General features: G+C 37.2%; 3 protein-coding genes across 6 annotated transcripts in view; 2 read left to right on the forward strand and 1 right to left on the reverse strand.

The window, feature by feature from the left end:
- Positions 1-2382: 2382 nt before the first annotated feature.
- Positions 2383-8506, forward strand: LOC129922732 (uncharacterized). The gene is made up of 4 exons (XM_056009678.1): positions 2383-2463; positions 6152-6307; positions 7323-7638; positions 8217-8506. The coding sequence occupies exons 1-4, from the start codon at positions 2383-2385 to the stop codon at positions 8504-8506; spliced, it is 843 nt and encodes a 280-aa protein (XP_055865653.1).
- Positions 8507-9881: 1375 nt separating this feature from the next.
- On the forward strand, positions 9882-14817 carry LOC129922733 (uncharacterized). Its single transcript, XM_056009679.1, has 3 exons — positions 9882-9969; positions 10367-10557; positions 11686-14817. The coding sequence occupies exons 1-3, from the start codon at positions 9882-9884 to the stop codon at positions 12751-12753; spliced, it is 1347 nt and encodes a 448-aa protein (XP_055865654.1). The 3' UTR covers positions 12754-14817.
- Positions 14818-15399: 582 nt separating this feature from the next.
- LOC106050629 (uncharacterized) overlaps positions 15400-25924 on the reverse strand; it is a 42940-nt gene continuing 32415 nt past the window's right edge. For all 4 annotated transcript variants that reach the window (XM_056010990.1, XM_056010988.1, XM_056010989.1 and 1 more), the window contains exons 5-8: positions 23762-23940; positions 22935-23030; positions 19809-19942; positions 15400-18715 (exon numbers count right to left, since the gene is read on the reverse strand). In XM_056010990.1, the coding sequence (XP_055866965.1) occupies positions 18487-18715; positions 19809-19942; positions 22935-23030; positions 23762-23940 (638 nt within the window). In that variant the 3' untranslated portion in view covers positions 15400-18486. The remainder of the gene's footprint in view (positions 18716-19808; positions 19943-22934; positions 23031-23761; positions 23941-25924) is intronic.

Genomic DNA, 25924 nt, shown 5'->3' on the forward strand with positions numbered 1-25924 from the left:
TTTAGTTGGCAGGAGTGACCTTTCAGTAAAGCTTCGTTGATATAAATATATTAATATATTACCTTAAAACTGATCCCCCCCCCCATTTCTACATATCGCGTTGTTTTCCCTACATGTTAGCCTATCCTATACTTTCCAACGACCATAAAGATTTTCTTTACAATTTCAAGGTATATGTATATAAATTATTTTAAAAAATTCTCCATTCATTGGCAACATTGCAATGCGAAAAATCGAGGTCGACCGTTATATTGATTTAAACATGTTACAAATCGTAAAATTAATTTTGGCTTTTAGATTCTAAAAAGAGAATTCTGCTATCAGCCATATAATTTTTATAAATAGATTCACACGAATGTTTCCGAAATAGGGAAACAAATCATTTAACCGCGCGAGACTCGGTCACCTGGTACTTTTTATTTATTGAATAATACCAACTGGATTGTGAAAATCGAGAATGGGGCATTACTGGCCGAGTGCCTAGGTATGTGGTTTGCGATCTAGACAGTCTTGTTGATGCTGTCGATGGTCCCGGGTTAAAAACTCTGCCCGAGCCATCCCCCGCAGCCCTGCGGGAAGTTGGCGCTAGGATACAATAATCTACAATCGTGTAAGAACGTTCGAAACATGTGGAACAAACAATTAAAAGTAAAAATCCCTAATAGAAATATTGATTGCACTTTTAAATCAACATGTGTTTCCATGCAGAGGCTTTGAGAGGTGTTATTCTGCAAGCCACTAATGACGTCACGGTTGTACTGCATCGTCAAAGAGACAAGGACTTCAAGAGTTCTCTTCTCTTGCCCATGAATCTGCAGACGACATTATATTTCGTCATCACGTCACATGATGACCAGGTAAAATGTGTATGCATTCATCTGCCTTCACCTTCATGTATTCCCATAGTCTGTTGGAGCAGCACAGCGGATTGGTTGACCGACTTTCTCCATTCCTGTCTTTTGCCTTGGATAGCATATCTTTCAATGACATGCCCGTCCATTATTTTATCGGTCTTCTCATCGCTTTCTCTGTCTCCTTCTTTTTTTAACAAAGCTTTTATCAACTCACTGTCTGGTAAAAAGTTTGTAAACGTTATTTCTCCCACACCCAGTCTCTAACCTGACAACACAAGAATCAATGTTAAAAAAATTGACCAATTAGTTAATTTACTATTGTTAATTAATTATTTTGTTTGGTATCTCGAACAAGGGGAAGATATTGCACTTGACTGAAGCGGTGGTATAAGCTGGGATAATCCTTTATAGGTCGCCGCTTTAAAGTAAGATTGATACAAACAATAGATAACTATACAATCTTCAATTTTCATTAGCGCCTCACTAGCAGAGTGGTTAGTATGTCGGCTTTGATAAGGGCGTGAGCCATGAGTTCGATATATATATAGGCCTATATATAGCAACCTCTTGAGATCTTGTCTTGTGACAGGTTGTGATAGCAGCTCTGCTAGATGGGACAGACATATCTGCAAGAGTTTTACCAACAAACCTGACCTACTGTGCAAGCTTTAAGGATGTTGTCAATGGTGTCAGGTTGGCATTACTAGCTTAGTTAAAGCATTATCGTAAAATTAATGACAATTTTCGTTTACTAGATGGGAATGGAAAAATATAACAAGGAAAACCTTACTATAAATAAAAGAAAGCATATATTGCATGTAATTGTATTAATTAGTTTGGATCACATGTAATTAAATTTGTAATATTTCTAGACCAGGGGTTCTCAACCTATAAATCGCGACCCCCTTGTGGGTCGCTTGACGATTTTCCAGGGGTCGCCTAAGACCATCAAAAATATGGATTGCTTTTGTCTAATCTAACGTGTAAAACTTGATATTGTACAAACTTTTTTCCATTAAAAGTTAGTGTTTTTTTTTATTTTTTTAGACAACCGAAAAGTAACAATCTCAATCATTTTAATTTTCGCAGAATGAATATTTTTATATAAGTGTCACTATTCATAAGTATATCTTTATTAAAGCTTTCGCAAAAGTTTTTTTAGTGTTTTGATATTTAATGATAAGTAGATATTTATATATTTGTAGAACATCATTTCAAACTGTTTCGTGATTAAGCATCAAACTTTGGCAATGCATATCAGATACTTATACGAGATGTCCATTTTATAAGATATGGAAAAGGTACTTATGCTTATGAAAGAAAATAATTTTGCGGGTTGGGAGGTTGGGGGTCACCGCAGGATGAAGAATTGTATTAAGGGGTCGCCAGGTTAAAAAAAAAAGTTGAGAACCGCTGATCTGGTAGGTTAACATATAAAGCTAGTTGATAGTGTCTCATATGGCTTTTATCTAGTAATCGTCAGCAGCAATACATTCGGCTTGACCAGCTGGACTTTGTGGTTCTAGACATGGACGTGAGAGTGCAGGTCAGTGTGGTCAATATATCGTCAGACAAACCCATTGCTGTTTTTGTCGGGAAGTATCTGAAGGTACAAAATAGTTTTCAGTTGATTTGGTCTGTCACACCGTCTGTTTCTATTTGTACGTCTTAAGAGACAATCCTTTCCCCTTACAGCACCTCATGTGACTAAAGATACTGTATTTTTATGTCTTGATCTTTTCCTCTTACAGCACCTCATGTGACTAAAGATGTTGTATTTTTATGTCTTGGTCTTTTCCTCTTACAGCACCTCATGTGACTAAAGATGTTGTATTTTGATGTCTTAATCTTTTCCCCTTACAGCACCTCATGTGACTAAAGATGTTGTATTTTGATGTCTTAATCTTTTCCCCTTACAGCACCTCATGTGACTAAAGATGTTGTATTTTGATGTCTTAATCTTTTCCCCTTACAGCACCTCATGTGACTAAAGATGTTGTATTTTTATGTCTTGATCTTTTCCCCTTACAGCACCTCATGTGACTAAAGATGTTGTATTTTGATGTCTTGATCTTTTCCCCTTACAGCACCTCATGTGACTAAAGATGTTGTATTTTGATGTCTTAATCTTTTCCCCTTACAGCACCTCATGTGACTAAAGATGTTGTATTTTGATGTCTTAATCTTTTCCCCTTACAGCACCTCATGTGACTAAAGATGTTGTATTTTGATGTCTTAATCTTTTCCCCTTACAGCACCTCATGTGACTAAAGATGTTGTATTTTGATGTCTTAATCTTTTCCCCTTACAGCACCTCATGTGACTAAAGATGTTGTATTTTGATGTCTTAATCTTTTCCCCTTACAGCACCTCATTGACTAAATATGTTGTATTTTTATGTCTTAATCTTTTCCCCTTACAGCACCTCATGTGACTAAAGATGTTGTATTTTGATGTCTTAATCTTTTCCCCTAACAGCACCTCATGTAACTAAAGATGTTGTATATTGATGTCTTAATCTTTTCCCCTTACAGCACCTCATTGACTAAATATGTTGTATTTTTATGTCTTAATCTTTTCCCCTTACAGCACCTCATTGACTAAATATGTTGTATTTTGATGTCTTAATCTTTTCCCCTTACAGCACCTCATTTGACTAAAGATGTTGTATTTTGATGTCTTAATCTTTTCCCCTTACAGCACCTCATGTGACTAAAGATGTTGTATTTTGATGTCTTAAGAGACGCTCTTTTTCCCTTACAGCACCTCGTGTGACTAAAGATGTTGCATTTTTATGTCTTGATCTTTTACCCTTACAGCACCTCGTGTGACTAAAGATGTTGTATTTTGATGTCTTAATCTTTTTCCCTTACAGCACCTCATGTGACTAAAGATGTTGTATTTTGATGTCTTAATCTTTTCCCCTTACAGCACCTCATGTGACTAAAGATGTTGTATTTTGATGTCTTAAGAGACGCTCTTTTTCCCTTACAGCACCTCGTGTGACTAAAGATGTTGCATTTTTATGTCTTGATCTTTTACCCTTACAGCACCTCGTGTGACTAAAGATGTTGTATTTTGATGTCTTAATCTTTTTCCCTTACAGCACCTCATGTGACTAAAGATGTTGTATTTTGATGTCTTAATCTTTTCCCCTTACAGCACCTCATTGACTAAATATGTTGTATTTTTATGTCTTAATCTTTTCCCCTTACAGCACCTCATTTGACTAAAGATGTTGTATTTTGATGTCTTAATCTTTTCCCCTTACAGCACCTCATGTGACTAAAGATGTTGTATTTTGATGTCTTAATCTTTTCCCCTTACAGCACCTCATGTGACTAAAGATGTTGTATTTTGATGTCTTAATCTTTTCCCCTTACAGCACCTCATGTAACTAAAGATGTTGTATTTTTATGTCTTAATCTTTTCCCCTTACAGCACCTCATTTGACTAAAGATGTTGTATTTTGATGTCTTAATCTTTTCCCCTTACAGCACCTCATGTAACTAAAGATGTTGTATTTTGATGTCTTAATCTTTTCCCCTTACAGCACCTCATGTAACTAAAGATGTTGTATTTTGATGTCTTAATCTTTTCCCCTTACAGCACCTCATTGACTAAATATGTTGTATTTTTATGTCTTAATCTTTTCCCCTTACAGCACCTCATTTGACTAAAGATGTTTATTTTGATGTCTTAATCTTTTCCCCTTACAGCACCTCATGTGACTAAAGATGTTGTATTTTGATGTCTTAATCTTTTCCCCTTACAGCACCTCATGTAACTAAAGATGTTGTATTTTGATGTCTTAATCTTTTCCCCTTACAGCACCTCATGTGACTAAAGATGTTGTATTTTGATGTCTTAATCTTTTCCCCTTACAGCACCTCATGTAACTAAAGATGTTGTATTTTGATGTCTTAATCTTTTCCCCTTACAGCACCTCATTGACTAAAGATGTTGTATTTTTATGTCTTAATCTTTTCCCCTTACAGCACCTCATTTGACTAAAGATGTTGTATTTTTATGTCTTAATCTTTTCCCCTTACAGCACCTCATGTAACTAAAGATGTTGTATTTTGATGTCTTAATCTTTTCCCCTTACAGCACCTCATGTGACTAAAGATGTTGTATTTTGATGTCTTAATCTTTTCCCCTTACAGCACCTCATGTAACTAAAGATGTTATATTTTCATGTCTTAATCTTTTTCCCTTACAGCACCTCATGTGACTAAAGATGTTGTATTTTGATGTCTTAATCTTTTCCCCTTAAAGCACCTCATGTGACTAAAGATGTATTTGTATATCTTTCAGTTTTGAAAAAAAAATCACACAATTGGCCCAAATGGAGAGCATGCATAAAGATGGGGGTCCTGACTAGTGAAAGTATCGGAATCAGAAAACAAACAAACGGTTGCACACGTTACTCTCTTGGGTCGATGAGAATCAGTAACTAAAACAGTATCCACGACCAGACTGGCCTGGTGTTAAGAACTTCTCATTAAGTAAACAGAAATTTAAACACTGAATTCGGTTAGATCAAATTTTTTTTCTTTCGATTTGGGGCCATATTAAATTTCCAACACGCTTCTCCCAGGCCGCATTCCGTGGAAGAGAGACTCTGCGGATTCTTAACTCCTTCTCTCCTGATTGACGATACGATCGTTGATTATACCCCATTAAATTAACTTAATTTTGGGTTCATAAACTATGATTTGTGTTTTATAAAAAGGGCACGAATATATCTCTACCAATCATAACATTGCCTGAATAAAAGAAAAACGTTACTGAAGTTTAACCCTAACAGGCTAGTGAAATACAAATAGGAAAAATGAATCATTCCTTCTGAAGGCAGGAGAAATAATTACGGAGAGATAGAGTTAATGCACCATGGCTGGATTGGTAAACATTTTAAAAAAAATATAAAAAAATTTAATGACCCACGATGAGTAGTTTGGACAACGCTATGCTGGAATCATTACACTTTACATTCTGTTCTTACATAAATTATTAACTCTTTATCTCCGTAATTATTTTTCCACGTTCTAACAGAGTTGTTCATTTTTTACATGTTGTACATTCTACCCTGTTATGATTAAACTTCAATAACATTTTAGTTTATAATAAGACAACGCTACTTTTGGTATGAAATTATAGGAGAATGCACGCCCTTTTTATCTAACACAAATTAAAGTTTATAAACCAGAAATTAATTTAATCTAATGAGGTCAAATCCACTAGGAGAGAAAGAGTTAAATTTATTTGTAAATTTAAATTCCTGTTTTGTTTTCCAGAAAGGGGATAATGCATCGCGCAACTGCTTCTACTATATGGCGACGCCCATGTATGCAGGGAGCGCCGAGTACGCCCTTTTTCCATCCCTGTCCAACATGACCACCATCTGTAACGGACTATATTACTTCGCTGAAAAGGAGCATACATACTTGAAGGTAGGACCACTACCACCACCAAGAAAGATAACAGTTTATATATATATATATATATATATATATATAAAAAATAATAAATATATATATTTCAAATCGCTTTAAAAAATGTTTCATTTTAATAGATAGTCTTTAACTCTTTCTCTCCTAACTGACGATACCAACGTTGATTCCACTAGAATGTGGTAAATAATTTCGGAGAGAAAGAGTTAAACATATGTTCTCATATTTATAAACAAAAAGCAAGTGATAAAACTAAATGCATTTGTTTTTCTTATTCGGGTATTAGGAATCATTATCTACTTTTTGAAATCAGCTACTGCCAAATACAACATAGAGGCCATCAAATATTTCCATATTGAATTGATAAACAGAAAAATAAAGATTTAAGAATTATTTTAGTGGGAGGCGTGGTTTTATTATCACAGATTTATCTAGCATACCATTAGGGTTGAGCTGGGAAAATGAATATGTAGTCCTTGATTAATGGACGCTGAACATGGCCTAAAATGATTACATCCAAGCTTAAACCTCCAGATAGTCAGGGGGGGGGGGGGTCCAAGCCTGTAACCAACGAGACAGCCCGCATACCTTTTGGTGTGCCAACATAAACATAAACCCTTACCGCAAGAGGGGTGGAAAGAACAGCAACACTACAATTCACTTTCAAAAAAGTATTTTTGAATTTGTGTGTGTGTGTGGGGGGGAGGTTGTAATATAATGGGCCGTCCCAACTAAACGTAAAGGGCCCTAGAATTAACGGGCCACAAATGTTGTGCAAGAGTCAAAATAAGGGCCGGAAAAAAAAGGGGGAGTTCTGCCCAGAACACTACGAGGGGGAAGTGGTTGGACCGAGACCATTCGTTACAGAAGGCCTGAACACTGACCTTCAACGTCACAACCTGTGGGCAGTTTAGACCAATAGCTCGTTGCCACGCCACAGTTCTGTACCCTTCAGCTGCACATTGCATATATTTCATTAGTAAGCTTTTATATTACTTGCTTTGTATTCTATAAGATTTTAGGGAGTAACAGTTACATCTGGAGCTGGGTTCCACAAGCCTCAACTTCCATCATCTTGCCAGGCAATGCGTTTTACCGTTTGCAAGGGGAGTTAGACAACCCTCTACACTTTAGGAAATACTGCAGCAACTTGTATCAATCTTGCGCCACTCCCCTTGTTGGAAAAGAACTCTGGAGAAGTCAATACGATTTTGAAGTTACTAATCATGCTGAGATCATTTACATTCTGTCGTCTGATGTTAGCCTCATCGATTTGGAAATGGTTCGGAATACCAACATAGTTTACAATGGTCAGTGCTCTGGTCCAATAGGTAAGTCTAATGACGATTATCCAAATATTTCTGTGCAAATATAAAGACCCTAAACTTTAATGACCTAACTAAAAAAAAAGAAAGTAAAGTTCCCGTTTCAGACCTTGTGGTCTATAGGGCAGATGATGTAATGGTCATCTGTTTCTGTGACCAACGGTTAACTAGGGTGTCATGAGGCCAGCTCAACGACAAATGTCAGGTACCCATTAGAGCTGGGTGGACTCAGAGGCGCCTAAAGATCAAGAAATCTTCTTTGAATTAACATTATTTGGCTTTAATCAAAGTAAAATATCTAATACTTTAAGTACCATTATACACAAAAAAATGATCCTTTGTTTTAAGCGTTGTCGACATTGCCGTTATTTCTTTCCATGTCATTCCGCCGAGTCGCTTATAGAGCTTAGAGCTGGGTGACCTCAGAGGCGCCTAAAGATCAAGAAATCTTTGTTGAATTAACATTATTTTGGCTTTAATCAAAATAAAATATCTAATACTTTAAGTACCATTATACACAAAACAATGATCCTTTGTTTTAAGCGTTGTCCGACATTGCCGTTATTTCTTTCTATGTCAACCAGCCGAGTCACTTATAGGGTGTGGCATATTTATAGAAACGCCGAAGAGTCTTAGAAAGGATCATTACACCACTGCCTCGTCGTGTCAATTTTTTGGCAGCTATCTGCATGGGCCTGTTTTAATTAACACGAAGGTGATCTCCAGTAAGCTGGCATACGTTTGCGAGGACATTGAAGATATTTACGAGGAAATTGAAGATATTTGCGAGGACATTGAAGATATTTGCGAGGACATTGAAGATATTTGCGAGGACATTGAAGATATTTACGAGGACATTGAAGATATTTACTAGGACATTGAAGATATTTACGAGGACATTGAAGATATTTACGAGGACATTGAAGATAGTTACGAGGACATTGAAGATATTTACGAGGACATTGAAGATAGTTACGAGGACATGATATTTACGAGGACATTGAAGATATTTACGAGGACATGATATTTACGAGGACATTAAAGATATTTACGAGGACATTGAAGATATTTACGAGGACATTGAAGATATTTACGAGGAAATGATATTTACGAGGACATTGAAGATAGTTACGAGGACATTAAAGATAGTTACGAGGACATTGAAGATATTTACGAGGACATTGAAGATAGTTACGAGGACATTGAAGATAGTTACGAGGACATTGAAGATAGATAAGAGGACATTGAAGATAGTTACGAGGACATTGAAGATATTTACGAGGACATTGAAGATAGTTACGAGGACATGATATTTACGAGGACATTGAAGATATTTACGAGGACATGATATTTACGAGGACATTAAAGATATTTACGAGGACATTGAAGATATTTACGAGGACATTGAAGATATTTACGAGGACATGATATTTACGAGGACATTGAAGATATTTACGAGGACATTGAAGATATTTACGAGGACATTGAAGATAGTTACGAGGACATTGAAGATATTTACGTGGACATTGAAGATATTTACGAGGACATTGAAGATAGTTACGAGGACATTGAAGATATTTACGGGACATTGAAGATATTTAGGAGGACATTGAAGATATTTACAAGGACATTGAAGATATTTACGAGGACATAACATATATGTATGATGAAATATCATAACTATGTGCGAGGACATTGAAGACATGTGAGAGGACCCTTAAAGACATGTACTAGGACATTGCAGCCATGCTCGATGACATTGTAGACATGTACTTGGACATTGCAGACATGGTCGAGGACATTTTAGACATGTACTAGGACATTACAGGCATGGTCGAGGACATTTTAGACATGTACTAGGACATTGCAGACATGGTCGAGGACATTTTAGACATGTACTAGGACATTACAGGCATGGTCTAGGACATTTTAGACATGTACTAGGACATTACAGGCATGGTCTAGGACATTTTAGACATGTACTAGGACATTGCAGACATGGTCAAGGACATTTTAGACATGTACTAGGACATTGCAGACATGGTCAAGGACATTTTAGACATGTACTAGGACATTGCAGACATGGTCAAGGACATTTTAGACATGTACTAGGACATTGCAGACATGGTCAAGAACATTTTACACAAGTACTAGGACATTGCAGACATGGTCAAGGACATTTTAGACATGTACTAGGACATTACAGGCATTGTCGAGGACATTTTAGACATGTACTAGGACATTGCGACATGGTCAAGGACATTGTAGACATGTTCAAGGACATTGCAGGCATGGTCGAGGACATTGTAGACATGGTGGAGGATATTAAACATGATGGTATTGTTAAAAAAGGCTGTCTGATATCCTTCCATCAAGCCATTCTCCGTAAACAGAGTTTGGTTTCGTTCACATAAGTTGTCCGAGATAAATCTTTGGCCACCGGCTTCTTCTTAACTTTAATTTAATATATTAGCATGTTACGAAAACCACTCTCATTAAGTAAAGCAATTTACCCCTTTTAAACCTTACGATGTAATGTGCAGATGATGAGAAGGGCAGCTAAATAAAAATACAACAGAAAATATTTGATGAAGTATCCCCCACCCCGGGAAACATTTTAAAGACCAGCTTTGGCGCCAACTTGCTTTAACTGACATAGAAGAGAGCACCTGGCAGCAGGCGTCTGCCTAATTTTTTATTTATTTATTTATTTGTCTTTTTTTTTTCCTGAAAGATGTTTTATATATGTCTACTTTATCAGACGGTCATTTGTACGGCTGCACTTTCAATTTCTCGAGAGGTGTCCATCACATTCGACTGACCAATAGAAGGGACACTTTCGCAGTGCTGTCTCAGTCCATACAGGGTAACAGTGAGGTCAACTGCTACCTCTTAGGCGTGACAACTGTACGCATGAATACACGAGTAAGTTGGGCTTTGGTTTTGATCCCACCATGAGCATCTTTTTCAAAGACTTAATAAAAAATTATTTTTCTTAGTCCGATTGGTAATTTATAATTTTGTTTGATATCGAAAAAAGGAAATAGATTCTCCATTATTGAGATATATAGCTGTAACTGTGGAATTTTTCCCCTTTGATAAGCTTTAATCATTTTTTTACTTTGCTTCTTTGTCTTTGTACTGCCCCCCTCCTTTTTTTCTCATTATGTTTTTTTTTTAATTGAATTAAAATTTGCATATTTAATAATTGATAGTGCTGCCAATATTTTACAACTTTTTTGTTACAAACTCTGAAAATATAAACATTTGTATCCAATGACAACTTTATTGAACAGTAGGTCTAGTTATCGTATTTGTTACTGTTATTATTATCATTACTTTTGTACAGTGCGTTTTCCATGCATCTCCTTGTCTGGACTCTTGGGAGAAAGGGGTTATCGAGGACAACATTGCATATATCTACATTTAGCCGCTTAGCTAAAAACTCAGCTCGTGGAAAAAGTCTACTTCGGGATAGAAACCTTAACTCTAAAACTATATCTAGCCCTTGTTCGATATTAAGCACAATATATAATTACTAATCATTAATTGACTAATTGGTTATTTTTATTATATATTCATGTTTTGTTAGCTACAATAATTAATTGTTTAAAGTACTTTAAAGTATCAAGATGATCGGAGAATGTGTGAGGGGAAAATAGTGTTAACAATAATTAAAGGGGACTTAACCCGATAAATTTAGCCATATCTGTGAATGCTGAAGGATTAATTTCCCTTGTTGGTATCAAACGAAATAACTAATTACCAGTAATTAATTAACTAACTTATTGCTATTTTTTTGTATTATTGATTCGTGTCTTGTGTACACCAATGACTAATAGTACAAAAGTTTCAACGTGATCCGAGAAGATAAGATAAGAAATAACATGTACACATTTTTACCACACAGACAGAGTGAGTTGATATTGTCTTTTGTTATAGCTTTTGTTTTCCCTTGTTTTTTCATATTTTTTTTTAATATTGAAGTGCCTCAAATTGTTATAGCTCTTAATCCTTAATAAAACTCATTAAACTCATTAAATCTATATTTAGATTTTGATTTCTCCTGAATTGAGGAGAGTTCCCATCCACTCGCCCTCTGCAGCAGCTACAACGTCATCCACAGATTGCTCTACACATCTTCTGCTGATGTCATCCCAGATGGGGACCACCGAAGTACAATCTACCTTCTCCAATTTAATGTCCGAAGTGTCCAGTGAGGTCACCAACGATTTAAAAACCTATGACATTTCGTCTGCTGTTAAGGCATTCATTCCTTCAACTTATATCAGTTCTCTGGAAACTGAAACGTCTGAGACTACAATAATGGGTGTAGCTCTAGCTTACAGTTCATACTTAAGCTTAGTCTCTTCAGATATTACATCATCAGCAGAGTTTGGACCAACTGACGTAACATCTTTTGAGCTACACTCGTCCTATCTTACATCGTCGGATATTTCATCATCATTGATGATATCATCAGGCGAAACATCGATCATTGCGACAACACGCATAGAAAAAGCATCTTCGGGCTTGATAGTTCCGAGCGCTTCAACGCCCATGCTCACAGACGTGATAGTTTCAGACTCACACCTGGCTCACTCCCTGGAATCCTCCTCCCTAATTCACCTGTCGTTGTTCACCTCAGCAACAGATCCTTACACACCATCTCCAACACAATCAACCAATCGCCACGAGGCGTCTGCATCAACCGACGCGGCGTCAAGAGTCTCAACTACACATTCAGCATCATCGACGCCAACAGATCCACCACAAATCTACAACAGCAAATCTCCACCACCACCAGAGAGCAACGCTAGAAAGCCGCACTTCTGTCCATGCTCCCCTAATTTCGTGGCCAACACCCAGTTCTCCGCGAAGCAGATGTCGCTGGTGAGAGACGCCATAAAGCGCAGCCTGACGGTTAACAAAAGCCAGATCTCAGCTTACACAAGAGAGAAGACGAGCACATGGGACAACAGGCCACACGCCACCATCATCGGAACCGCTGGTTTGGTCGCTTTGGGCGGCCTCCTCACCATCCTTCTGTTGCCTGATTTCGTAGCAGTGGCCAGTTGGGCTTTTATGTTAGCAAAAAATTTAATAGTTATAGTAAAATAATTAGTAAAATGTTGAACGTTTGGTCGCTTTGGGCGGCCTCCTCACGATCATTCTGTTACCTGATTTCGTAGCAGTGACCAGTTGGGCTTTTATGTTAGCAAAACAGTTAATAGTCATAGTAAAATAATTTGTAAAACATTTTTTAACTTGGTCTTGTCTGGGGAGTCAAATTGTCTGCTTATTGTGTAGAAACCTTCTTAACCAGCAAGGCAAGATGGTAACTTAGTACCCTGTCGGTAATTGTTGGTTTGCTGTAAGAAGTTTTATGATTCTCTGGATCTAGAACTAAAGAGTAACTAGAACTTTGGTCAAATAAATTACTGGGAATTCTAAACATTCAGTCCAATATGACTGACCACAATCTAATGTGATTGGCCACATTTAATATGATTGATTGAATGACCGTAGTCCAGTATGATTAATTAATTCCTATATGATTGACCACATTTCAATATGATTGATTGATTGATTGACCATCGTCCTATATGATTGACCACAATTAAGTTTGACAAAAGAGCATTTTAATATGATTGACCATATTTCAATATGGCTGATTGATTAAACGTAGTCCTATATGATTGACCACATTCGAATATGATTGACAACATTCCAATATGATTGACCAAAGTCCAATATAAAATGATTGACCACAGTCCAGTATATTTGACCACATACCAATTTTACAAAAGAGTATTTTAATATGATTGACCACATCTCATTTTGATTGATTGACAACAGTCCAATACGGCTGCCCACATTCCAATATGATTTACTAAATTCCATTTTGATTGTGGCTCCTTGCCCTCAGACAACACCGCCTGTGCTGGCTCAGACATGTTCACTGCATGGAGGACAATCCCGAAAGTCATTCTTTACAGGGAAACTCGCGTCAGGCTCCGTTACGTGGAGGTAATCAAACAGCACCTTAACAGCGAACATTGATACTGACCATTGGGAAGACATAGGCCTAGACCGCACTGCGTGGAGAGAGACAGTGACCAAGAAAGCTATGGACAGCGAGAAAACATGGGCCTCAGCTCTGGAGGAAAAGCGTGCCATACGAAATAATGGCTGACTCTTCTATTACCAAAAGCAAAAGCCACATTAACCAGCGATATATGTAGACAGGAGTGTTTCTCCTAAGTAGGGCTCCACAGTAACATGAACAATGTGTTCAACGAGATGAAATTTGTTGTTCTACGATTGTAGGAAGCCAACAAAAAAAATGTCATAGAGGAGATAGGGAAACAATTGGACATCAAATGCTTCCAAACCTGTACACGGTCAACGTATGTTAGTGATACGATCCGAAAGTTCTTGAAGTAATAACCTTCTCACTAATAGTGAAAGCGAATTCGCGCTTATTCAGACTGCTTCACCAGATCGTCAATGCTAACCAATCTCCAAGTTGTCATGGCTTTTTCTAGTAAATTAGGAGCATTGGACTTGAGTTTTACAGATCGTAAAGAATAGCGAACTTACTCTCCAAGCAAGGCCGGCCTATGATAATGGGTCCCAAATGAAATTTGAAAATAATCCATAAAAAGAAACAGCAAAAAAAATAAAATTACTCAATTTATTAAAAACCTGCCCGTCTATGTCTAAATTGACAAATAAATAAAATTCTTATATCAGTAGAGACAGAGTTTGACTAATGATAGTCATGGTGTTCTATGTTTGAGATCTGATCCAAGATTCGAGATTTTTTTATCTACAATTTTGTTTTAGTCCTATGCAGGGCACTCACCAATTTGGGACTCTATGCGGCTTCCTAGCTTGCCCTTTTGTCGGCCCTGCTCCAGGATTTCATGACTTGTTCCAGTAAATTAAGAGATCGTGTTTATGCACCTTAGAGTTTAGCTTTATACGCTGGTAGCGTACTAGATACTGCTAATATTTTTACTAATAGAATCTGTTTCTTAAAAAGGAGCTGCGCCTATTAAGGTAGTACACTATAGATGTGAGTGTATTTGTTTATCTGTTCATGTCCCCAATCATCGTCTCGGTTTGGATATAATATTTCTTTCGTAATAGCAAAGAACTAACTTTAATGTTTTGTTTTTTTATTCTGTGTTTTTATGTTTTGATTTTAGTTGCATTTGATATGCATAGTTTTAATTTTTGTAAAGACTTTTTTTTTATGATTTGCATGCTGCAGTGTTTGGGGTTTTTTTTTTTTAGGAATTTTATGTTAAATATTGTTTTATTTGATGTTTCTGTTGTGTTTTTTTTGTTGAGTGTGTATTTGTTTTATTTTGTTCCTATTTATGTCATTTTGTTTTTATATCAGAACCAAAAATGCATTTATTCTGTACAACAAGTAAAGTAGCTATAATACATAAAACACTAAACTATAATTGACACATAGAAAATCAAAACTAATGAAATACTCAGAAAGACACTAAGATAACAAAACATTGATCATTCCATACGCTGGAACAAATTCGTACAAGTGCTCCTTCTTCCCCAGTGCCATTAAAGAATGGAATGGGTTGCCTGAATCAGCCAGGTAAATCAACGACATGGCAGAGTTTAACTCATTGATTAACATGCATGACTAGATTGACATATGAAATTCTTTTTTTGACGTAACGTCTGTAATATATGAGATAAGATAATAGATAAAGAAATCTTAGAAAAAAAAAATAACTGGTTAAAACTTCATTTATTGCAAAAGAAACAAAACTTGAATGATGGCCATTTTTAACACGAGTAGCGCATCCTGTTCTAAGAGACATAACTCGTATCTATCTTTATCAGTAATCGTTACAAAAATAAATACAGTTTTTTCCCTTTGTTACTTGCAAAATATATTTAGAAATGAGATCTTTCTCTTTATGCCAACTTTTGTTTTACAATTTTTTTTCTTCTGTATACTCTCAATAAATAACCATTTAGAACAACAGTGTAGATGGTACATAAAAACATAACTTAAATAATTATAATCATATGACATATATGAGTTTGTATCAACAATGTAGGCGTCGTTAAACTTTGATAACTGAATTTTTTTTTTTAATATGTATATTAATGTATGCAATACACAAGAAACAATCAAGGTATTATCACTAACTATATCAAATAGGTATGACCTAGTTAGAATACAAATATAACCAGTGGCGTAGCTAGGGTGGAGGAGGAGGGGGAAAATCTACCCCCCCCCTGGCCCCCACTTGAGAGGGACCCCCAAATGAGTGTTGTTTACATTAAATATTACGCTAAAGGCAGGAGCCCCCAAATGATGGAAAATTCCTGACTACGCCCCTGCACATAACACAGCCAGCCTTATATGACTAAGTTTGTTTGTTTTACATGTTTCGGATGTTCCTTCAGAGTTCAAGAGAATCTACTATCTAGTCCAAACCTCCCGCAGGATGACAGGGGCGTGAACCCTGGACCATCGAGACAACCGAACGACAGTCCAGCGCGCATACCGCACGACCAGGCAGACATCCAGTTATGCTGGATGAAAATGAAAGTTAATGCCTTCTAGTCCAAATATTAGTCTGTATTCGTTCTGCCAAAATTTTAATGGCAAATTGTCTAGAATGTAAGTAGTTTAGTAAAAATAATGTGCCAGGTACAAGCTGCCATAGTAGGCCATGATAAAGTAGTCGGTAAATCAAATAGACAAGAATCCTCAAGATAGATAAGTCAACTCCCAGCAGACAAGGTAGATACATAAGAGATAGGCCAGATTTAAGGTAGGGCAGGTGGGGATACTGCTCCGGGGACTCCACACTAGAGATGAAAATAGAATTTCGATGGGTCAAAAACTTTTACTTTTTTTTTTTAATTATTTGAACATTTTCCCTCATTTTTACTGACACTACTTTAAATCTTACAACTGGCAACACTGTCGTGGCTAAGACGTGTCTGCTTATAGTGTGCTTGAAATATAGGCCCATAAATGCAGCTTCGGATTTAGGGCAGTGCTTCTACGTAGGGCCTTACGCTCCACAAACTCAAAACTGATTTTTTTTTTTAAATCTATATAAATATGTTTTTTTAGCGGTCCAAAAGTTCTTGAATTTTCTGCCTCGTATCCTTCCCAATTAGCTCTACTATAGTACCAGTTTCGTGGCTCTTTGGTGGTCTTGGTGTTGATTTTAGAAAGAGTGACAGTCAGTAATATTGGAAGGTGGTCACTACCAATATCGCCTAGTACTTGATAAGTTATGACAGATTCTAAGTTAGCAGAGACTAAAGAAAGATCTGGTCTGCTAGCATGCAGAAGAGTAGGAGGAGAGTGTTTGTTTTGCAAAACAAAAAGCTTAGTAGAATTGCACAAGGTCATGGACTTTTTTACCAGACATTAAAAACGATATAAATATGTTTTTAAATAAAAGACGGAAAATGAGATGAAATGTACAAGTGCTCGCATTTCTTTCTACTAAAAATATGGCAAGCTTTTAGATGTAAGTATTATTATTAACTCTTTCTCTCCGTAATTCTTTACCACATTGTGGTGGAATCAACGTTGGTATCGTCAGTTAGGAGAGAATGAGTTAACAACTGGATTTTTATAAAGCTTTTAAAAAAGTATAGACAAGGAACATTTCCGTTTGATTAACAAGAAGCGGGAGGGGGGGGGGGGTTAAATATAATAGTGAGGAAGACAATATGATCAAATAATCAATGACAATAATCTTTGACATGTGTTTATGATTATTATTGATCCAGTAATGTAAATACAATGTCATGTAGAGTGGTTATATCAAAACATCTTCCTAGACATATTGCACTGGTTACAGTTTTAAAAAAGATAGTCATCAAAAGTAATAAACAAATAAGTTAATGTAAATAAATATTTAAAAACAGACAAACCAATCAGAAAACAAGAAATATTGTATTATAATGTTTCGGAATGTCAATATTTTGTTAGTTTGTATCATATGACAATTAATGAAAAACAATTCATCAGAGATTAGCATGACCTATTTCATTTAACACAGCCAAAAACACAGTCAGCTATCTTCCCCATAGCCATTAACTGTTATCTTATTTTAAATAAAAAAATATTGGAAGAGCAACCAAGGACAGCGGCACCAGTAACTTATACAAATGGGCAGTGTCTTTTTCAAGTACTTCCAACTTCCCAGATAATCATATTCAAAGGACACTTGCTGTGAACCTTGGTGTTGATAAATAATAATCTCGTCATCTAAACACTGCAGTTTCTGAATCTTTTCGAAGTCTCTATTGGAAGCGCTAGATTTATATAATAATAATAAGGTTTGTCTTCGAGTCCGAAGATTAGTGAGGAGTGCAGCATTTCCCGTGGCTGCGCAGCTCCAGCTGTGACCTACATATTTTGACACATCCAGGGCAAGCATAACCATTTTCCGCAGATGGTCGATTTATATAATACGTGTGAAACATTCTACCAATTAGTTCCAAGTTATAGAAGGAGAATGGAGCATTATAGTAGTGAATCCCAACAAAAAAAAAGCCTTAATCAAGGCATTTGGACATTACCACACTGAAGCTATATCCATGCTCAGAGTGCCGTTGTTAGGACTTGTGCGTAAGAAGAAAAACAATCATGAATAAGTCAGCTGCTGTCAGGTTTCCTTACTAATTAGGAGGTAGATCCAGACATCAGTCTGAGTGTTATTGGTCTCAGTGTGATCTTCTGTGCTCCATCAAAAACATTGGAGCTTGCAGACTTCGATCACGTTTTCCAATAAAATGTAGCTTTCGTTTCGGGGAGAGTGGGTGTTGTCTTTGAAATCATGTTTGCGTTTTGTGTTTTGAATGCCAGTCCCTCAGATGCTTGATGTAATCGGTACTCTTGTACAGCAAGGGGGTCAGGGTCATTCTGGAGATATTCTCCACCAGGCGGCTTTCGTACTTGACCACGATGTCGTCTGTGACGCGCGTGGAGTTGTTGCACGTGACCCACTGCCGCTTGCAGTTCCGGTAGTGAAACAAGATGGAGATGTCATGAGGCAACACAGCTCTGGAAATAGACATTAGAACAAAATTAAATACAGTTAGCATGGGTGTCATCAAGATTAATCAGGGGCGGCACATCAGGGGTGATGAAGGAAAGGCAAGGGGGAAAGATGGTGGGAAACTGTCCACATCTATATTTTCACAAAGGTTTCTCACTAGGGGCTACACTCAGGACCGGAGTTAAGTATGTGGCGGCCCTTACACTTTTTTTGAAAGCTTTAATAAAAATCCACTTTCTAACACTTAAACATACTGATTTCTAATAGCATGCCATATTCTAGAAGAAAGAAACAGAATAATTAAAGATTGTATCTAATTTTACTACTTAACGTTACAATTATTTAATATGCAATTTTTGTAAAACTAAAGTATATTTTGCATGTTTTTGAATTTGTGGGGAGTAATACCATGGTTAACTTTTAATATCTCTTTTGTTGAGGCTCCATTTTTGTGGAGTCTCCTGGGGCTGCAGACCCGCCTGCACTGCCTTAAATCCGGCCCTGCCTAAACTAGAAATACACTGGCCATGACAACTAACAAATTACTTGATTATTCATTGAGCCCCCATAATGATAAACTTGCCCCTAAACTAATCAAAAGTAATAAGAATTCTAAACGAATGTGAATACTATTAAAGTGGTAGCCACACTCAATAATGGAATAACAATTTTGGACCTAATATTATTGGCCCGATATATAGGGCTAGTAATTAAAACTAATTTCCCTCCCAACTGATTTTTTAAAGTCAATGGCGGGACCACTTCCACCGCTTTAGTCAAGAACTATTTCTTTCCCTTGTTTGAGATACCAAACCAAACAATGCATTACCAATAGTTAAATTAAATAATTGTTGTTGTTTTTTAATTGATTCTTGTGTTGTCAGGTAAAAAAAAAATAATTGTGCAAAATTTCAGCTTGATCCCAGATTGGGTGGGGGATAAATAACGTGTACAAGCTTTCAGACAGACAGACAGACAGACAGAGTGAGATAATATAAGCTTTGCAACAAAAAATGGTCAAGAACAACTAAATTTTACCCTAGCAAACTTGTAGACCAGCAAATAAATAATAATATCCTAATAATCCTAACTACTTACATATTAAATCCAGATCTTGTGTAAACATAATTATTCCGAGCATAAAATGTTCTCTGGGGTATAAAGACCCATCTTGTATTCCTGTGAGCACCGTCGTAGTTGGCCTCCAGTGTCCGATTTGTGTAGCGAGTAAACTGTGGAAATAATACGATCCTTTATGATATGGCGACATATACGTTTATATAGACTCTTTTTAAGTTACATTAATCCTATTAAAGACTCTAACAAAGAAAGGGCTAAGATAGACTCACAGGAAACAACGGATGGTTTTTACGTTGGATTGACAAATATGTAGGTTGGAGTTTGGTCCCGCTCAGGGTCGGAGTCAGGTTATTCCTTGTGCGCGGACAAGGATACCCAAAACCACAATAGCCGTTTCCTTTCGCATACTACAAGTGATTAAGTCTCATTAAGGAAGGACCATGTCCTGTGTATCCAGTGATTAAGTCTCATTATGGAAGGACAATGTCCTGTGTATCCAGTGATTAAGTCTCATTACGGAAGGACAATGTCCTGTGTATCCAGTGATTAAGTATCATTAAGGAAGGACAATGTCTTGTGTATCCAGTGATTAAGTCTCATTAAGGAAGAACAATGTCCTGTGTATCCAGTGATTAAGTCTCATTAAGGAAGGACCATGTCCTGTGTATCCAGTGATTAAGTCTCATTAAGGAAGGACAATGTCCTGTGTATCCAGTGATTAAGTCTCATTAAGGAAGAACAATGTCCTGTGTATCCAGTGATTAAGTCTCATTAAGGAAGAACAATGTCCTGTGTATCCAGTGATTAAGTCTCATTAAGGAAGGACCATGTCCTGTGTATCCAGTGATTAAGTCTCATTAAGGAAGGACAATGTCCTGTGTATCCAGTGATTAAGTCTCATTAAGGAAGGACCATGTCCTGTGTATCCAGTGATTAAGTCTCATTAAGGAAGGACAATGTCCTGTGTATCCAGTGATTAAGTCTCATTAAGGAAGGACAATGTCCTGTGTATCCAGTGATTAAGTCTCATTACGGAAGGACAATGTCCTGTGTATCCAGTGATTAAGTATCATTACGGAAGGACAATGTCTTGTGTATCCAGTGATTAAGTCTCATTAAGGAAGAACAATGTCCTGTGTATCCAGTGATTAAGTCTCATTAAGGAAGGACCATGTCCTGTGTATCCAGTGATTAAGTCTCATTAAGGAAGGACCATGTCCTGTGTATCCAGTGATTAAGTCTCATTAAGGAAGGACAATGTCCTGTGTATCCAGTGATTAAGTCTCATTAAGGAAGGACAATGTCCTGTGTATCCAGTGATTAAGTCTCATTACGGAAGGACAATGTCCTGTGTATCCAGTGATTAAGTATCATTACGGAAGGACAATGTCTTGTGTATCCAGTGATTAAGTCTCATTAAGGAAGAACAATGTCCTGTGTATCCAGTGATTAAGTCTCATTAAGGAAGGACCATGTCCTGTGTATCCAGTGATTAAGTCTCATTAAGGAAGGACAATGTCCTGTGTATCCAGTGATTAAGTCTCATTAAGGAAGAACAATGTCCTGTGTATCCAGTGATTAAGTCTCATTAAGGAAGGACCATGTCCTGTGTATCCAGTGATTAAGTCTCATTAAGGAAGAACAATGTCCTGTGTATCCAGTGATTAAGTCTCATTAAGGAAGGACCATGTCCTGTGTATCCAGTGATTAAGTCTCATTACGGAAGGACAATGTCCTGTGTATCCAGTGATTAAGTCTCATTAAGGAAGGACCATGTCCTGTGTATCCAGTGATTAAGTCTCATTAAGGAAGAACAATGTCCTGTGTATCCAGTGATTAAGTCTCATTAAGGAAGGACCATGTCCTGTGTATCCAGTGATTAAGTCTCATTACGGAAGGACAATGTCCTGTGTATCCAGTGATTAAGTCTCATTAAGGAAGGACAATGTCCTGTGTATCCAGTGATTAAGTCTCATTAAGGAAGAACAATGTCCTGTGTATCCAGTGATTAAGTCTCATTAAGGAAGGACCATGTCCTGTGTATCCAGTGATTAAGTCTCATTAAGGAAGAACAATGTCCTGTGTATCCAGTGATTAAGTCTCATTAAGGAAGGACCATGTCCTGTGTATCCAGTGATTAAGTCTCATTACGGAAGGACAATGTCCTGTGTATCCAGTGATTAAGTCTCATTACGGAAGGACAATGTCCTGTGTATCCAGTGATTAAGTCTCATTACGGAAGGACAATGTCCTGTGTATTCACGTGAAATACTGCACACCATCTTAAACTTACTTCCCGTGGGCTTTCGCCTTATTATCTTAGTACCGACAGTAGTAGAATGCCATAATGATGTTGTGTAGTTATAGAAGACATTGCAGAGACCAGTGTGTACTATATGCAACTTTTGTATACATTCCAAGAGCTTGCATCTTAAAACAACCTAAGACTAAGACTGCTTTATTGATCCTTACGGAAATTTGTTGTGATTACAAGGACTCTTTTTCTTATATACAGACAACACAACAGAAACATTCACATAAATAGAACAGACACAGACATAAAGAGTTCATTCAGCGACTACACACAGGCATCTTGGTGCTTTTCATGTTCCCTGATCAACGAGTGGCGGTGATATAGTCTGACCGAGTGAGGTACGAACGAGTTTTTGTATCGCTCTGTTCTTGTTTTGATTGACAGTCGCCCACTTCGCGACGACCTAACACACACAGTGCAAACAAGTAACATCCCTTGGAGCTACTAAAGAAGAAAATAATACATCCCCTCTCAGACTATACGATCTAGAGTGCAATTGATGTAAATGTTTCAGAGACCCACGTTTACGAGGGTGTCATGTGGCCAGCACAACGAGCAACCGCCTTTACTTTTCCCCCAACCAATGTCAGGTACCCATTGGAGCTGGATGGCTTCAGAGGCGCCCCAAAGATCCCAAAATTAAAAAGTCCAGTCTTCACCAAAGAGTCAAACCCGGAACCTTTCGGTTTGGAAGCCTATCGCTTTACCCCTCAACCAATCCCATGGAGTTATTACCACATATGAATCAAACATACAACTTACATGTAAAGGCGAGTCTCTAGAAAATCCCCAAGAAGTCATAACTACAAAGAATCAAACATACAACTTACATGTAAAGGCGAGTCTCTAGTTGCTCCCCAAGATGTCATCACTACATAAGCATCAACTTGAAAACCTCCAGCCTTCGGAAATCGATTAGAAGCTAACTGTAAAAAAAATTTTAAAGAGTTATTAAAATATTCAAATTAATTAGAATTGGATTTCTATCGAATAACCTTATAATGTAGAAAGAATTAGTTGCTTATAACTGTTGGATCGCAACCCAGAGTGCGTAAGAACAAGTAATGGTCTGTACAAAGTGCTCGAGAACAATTAGAGGATTTCTCATTGAAAATAAAGCTGATTGCAGTATGTTCTGCACAGCGGCGCTCCTAATTGGCGCAGTAACTGTTGAAAGTACATAGTACAAGATGGCGGAAATAAAATAATCTTCATCAGTAAAACAATACGTGTTTCATAACAACTTTTCATTGTTAGCATAAATCAGAAACTGCCAACATGGGCTTTACCCATGAGGCGTAGAAGTTAGAATTTGCAAGCTCTAGAAACATTAAAAGTAACCTTATACAATCCAGCAATGTTTACAAGATTTGATTCACACAAAATGTAGAAATAATAATTATAATACTCTTTATTGCCCGTAATGAAATGTGTCTTACAATTTGTGCATTACATCAAACAAAACATTATATCTATAAAAAACTATAAATGAATGTCGATTCAAAGAACCCATTGTCCCCAAGTCTTCTCTATCTTTATGAACTTGTTCAAACCAACGTGGTGTTTGTAAAGTAAGGCCTTTTTGTTTTTAATATATATATTATATATATATATAAAAGGGTCAAACTGTTATTTTGAATTCAACAATGGATCAAACCTTAAAGAGATCATAGTAGGTCGTGATGTTTCCCTTGGGGAGGATGAATTCATCAATGTCCATGATGACCACGTAGTCGAATCTTGACATCCGGTGCTTGCAGTCGTTCACCGCCATGACTTCATCTACAAAGGCCTGCTCAGAGTATCGCGGGTGTCTGAAGCCTCTGTCTTTACCATCTGTATGTTCAGGAAAATACGGATTAGAGAGAGGAGATGTGATTTAACAACATCTATATTCTGTCCAGAGAGGTCAACAAGTCAGGATAAAGGAGAAGGGTCCGGCTTGGGGTTAGCAATCCCTCCCTGTGTTGTGGACGGTCGCTGACTTGTAGCACCAAACTGCTGGTAGACAACTAAACCGATGTGGGCGTATTATATTTTAACGTGTAAAACCTTGAAATAGCGTCTATGTAAACAAAAATAAATTGAACTTTTATTACAATACAGACAAAATCAACTTGAGATAAAATGAAATAAATGTAGTAGAACAAAATCTAACTCACTACAAACAAGGTTACAAAGACAGTTTGTGTGGAGAGACAACTCCAGAACGGCATGGATCAAATCTCAAACATATCAGAACTCTATGGTTCTATGTACTAGCCTAGCTCTGAGTCTCTGCTATGATTGAAGATTTATTCACTAATCTACTTGTTAGAGAACGTATGTTAGAAGAACCTGCTCCTTCATTTTGGTGAAATGTCGGGGAACATGAATCGTCGAAACGTTATATCTAGTCCTGGGAATATGAATCGTCGAAACGTTATATCTAGTCCTGGGAATATGAATCGTCGAAACGTTATATCTAGTCCTGGGAATATGAATCGTCGAAACGTTATATCTAGTCCTGGGAACATGAATCGTCGAAACGTTATATCTAGTCCGGGGAACATGACTCGTTGAAACGTTATATCTAGTCCGGGGAACATGACTCGTCGAAACGTTATATCTAGTCCGGGGAACATGACTCGTCGAAACGTTATATCTAGTCAGGGGAACATGACTCGTCGAAACGTTATATCTAGTCCGGGGAACATGACTCGTCGAAACGTTATATCTAGTCCGGGGAACATGACTCGTCGAAACGTTATATCTAGTCCGGGGAACATGACTCGTCGAAACGTTATATTTAGTCCGGGGAACATGAATCGTCGAAACGTTATATCTAGTCCGGGGAACATGACTCGTCGAAACGTTATATCTAGTCCGGGGAACATGAATCGTCGAAACGTTATATCTAGTCCGGGGAACATGAATCGTCGAAACGTTATATTTAGTCCGGGGAACATGACTCGTCGAAACGTTATATTTAGTCCGGGGAACATGAATCGTCGAAACGTTATATCTAGTCCGGAGAACATGACTCGTCGAAACGTTATATCTAGTCCGGGGAACATGACTCGTCGAAACGTTATATCTAGTCCGGGGAACATGACTCGTCGAAACGTTATATTTAGTCCGGGGAACATGACTCGTCGAAACGTTATATCTAGTCCGGGGAACATGACTCGTCGAAACGTTATATCTAGTCCGGGGATCATGACTCGTCGAAGAAGCACATTCCTGCTATCGGCGATACATGAATTTAACGTGTATGTCGATTTTGATATACATACACATGCCGGATGGTTTTTAATTTCAACAAAGAAGATGATTACGTCCTACGCGTCATGCATCTAGTCATGCATGTTAACCAATGACTAAAATTCTGCAAAGTCATTGGTTTTCCTTTGCAAACAAGAGAAAACCTTTATAGAAAATGTAAAGAAACTAAGGCAGAGAGATTTTATAAAAAAAAAGAATATTAAAATTAAACACCTAACCGAAAAGTAAGCAGATAGCTGCAGAGTGAATAACTAAACAATATAATATCTAAGGATAACAACAAAAACCTATGATCATACATTAAGTCCAAGAAAATGGAAACAACAGGCGTAGCACCATTAAAAGGCAAAGATAACTTAACATATAGTGATAATGAAACTAAAGCTAACATCCTAAATAAATACTTTGCATCAGCATTCTCAGACTCAGGAGACAAAGACATATTACTGAATTTAAACCAAGTAGACAACATAGGAGATATAGAAGTACAAGAAAATGGTATCCAAAAACTTTTAGCAAACATTAAACCGAATAAAGCATCTGGACCTGATGGTAT

Source organism: Biomphalaria glabrata, chromosome 14, assembly GCF_947242115.1.
Source record: "Biomphalaria glabrata chromosome 14, xgBioGlab47.1, whole genome shotgun sequence".
Taxonomy (NCBI): domain Eukaryota; kingdom Metazoa; phylum Mollusca; class Gastropoda; family Planorbidae; genus Biomphalaria; species Biomphalaria glabrata.

Coding starts and splice junctions, on each gene's coding strand:
- LOC129922732 (XM_056009678.1), top strand. CDS start 2,383: ATGGACGTGAGAGTGCAGGTCAGTGTGGTCAATATATCGTCAGACAAA. Junction 2,464..6,151: donor TTGTCGGGAAGTATCTGAAG/GTACAAAATAGT, acceptor TTTGTTTTCCAG/AAAGGGGATAATGCATCGCG. Junction 7,639..8,216: donor TCAGTGCTCTGGTCCAATAG/GTAAGTCTAATG, acceptor TATGTCAACCAG/CCGAGTCACTTATAGGGTGT.
- LOC129922733 (XM_056009679.1), top strand. CDS start 9,882: ATGGTCAAGGACATTGTAGACATGTTCAAGGACATTGCAGGCATGGTC. Junction 9,970..10,366: donor GGAGGATATTAAACATGATG/GTATTGTTAAAA, acceptor TTTTCCTGAAAG/ATGTTTTATATATGTCTACT. Junction 10,558..11,685: donor CTGTACGCATGAATACACGA/GTAAGTTGGGCT, acceptor ATCTATATTTAG/ATTTTGATTTCTCCTGAATT.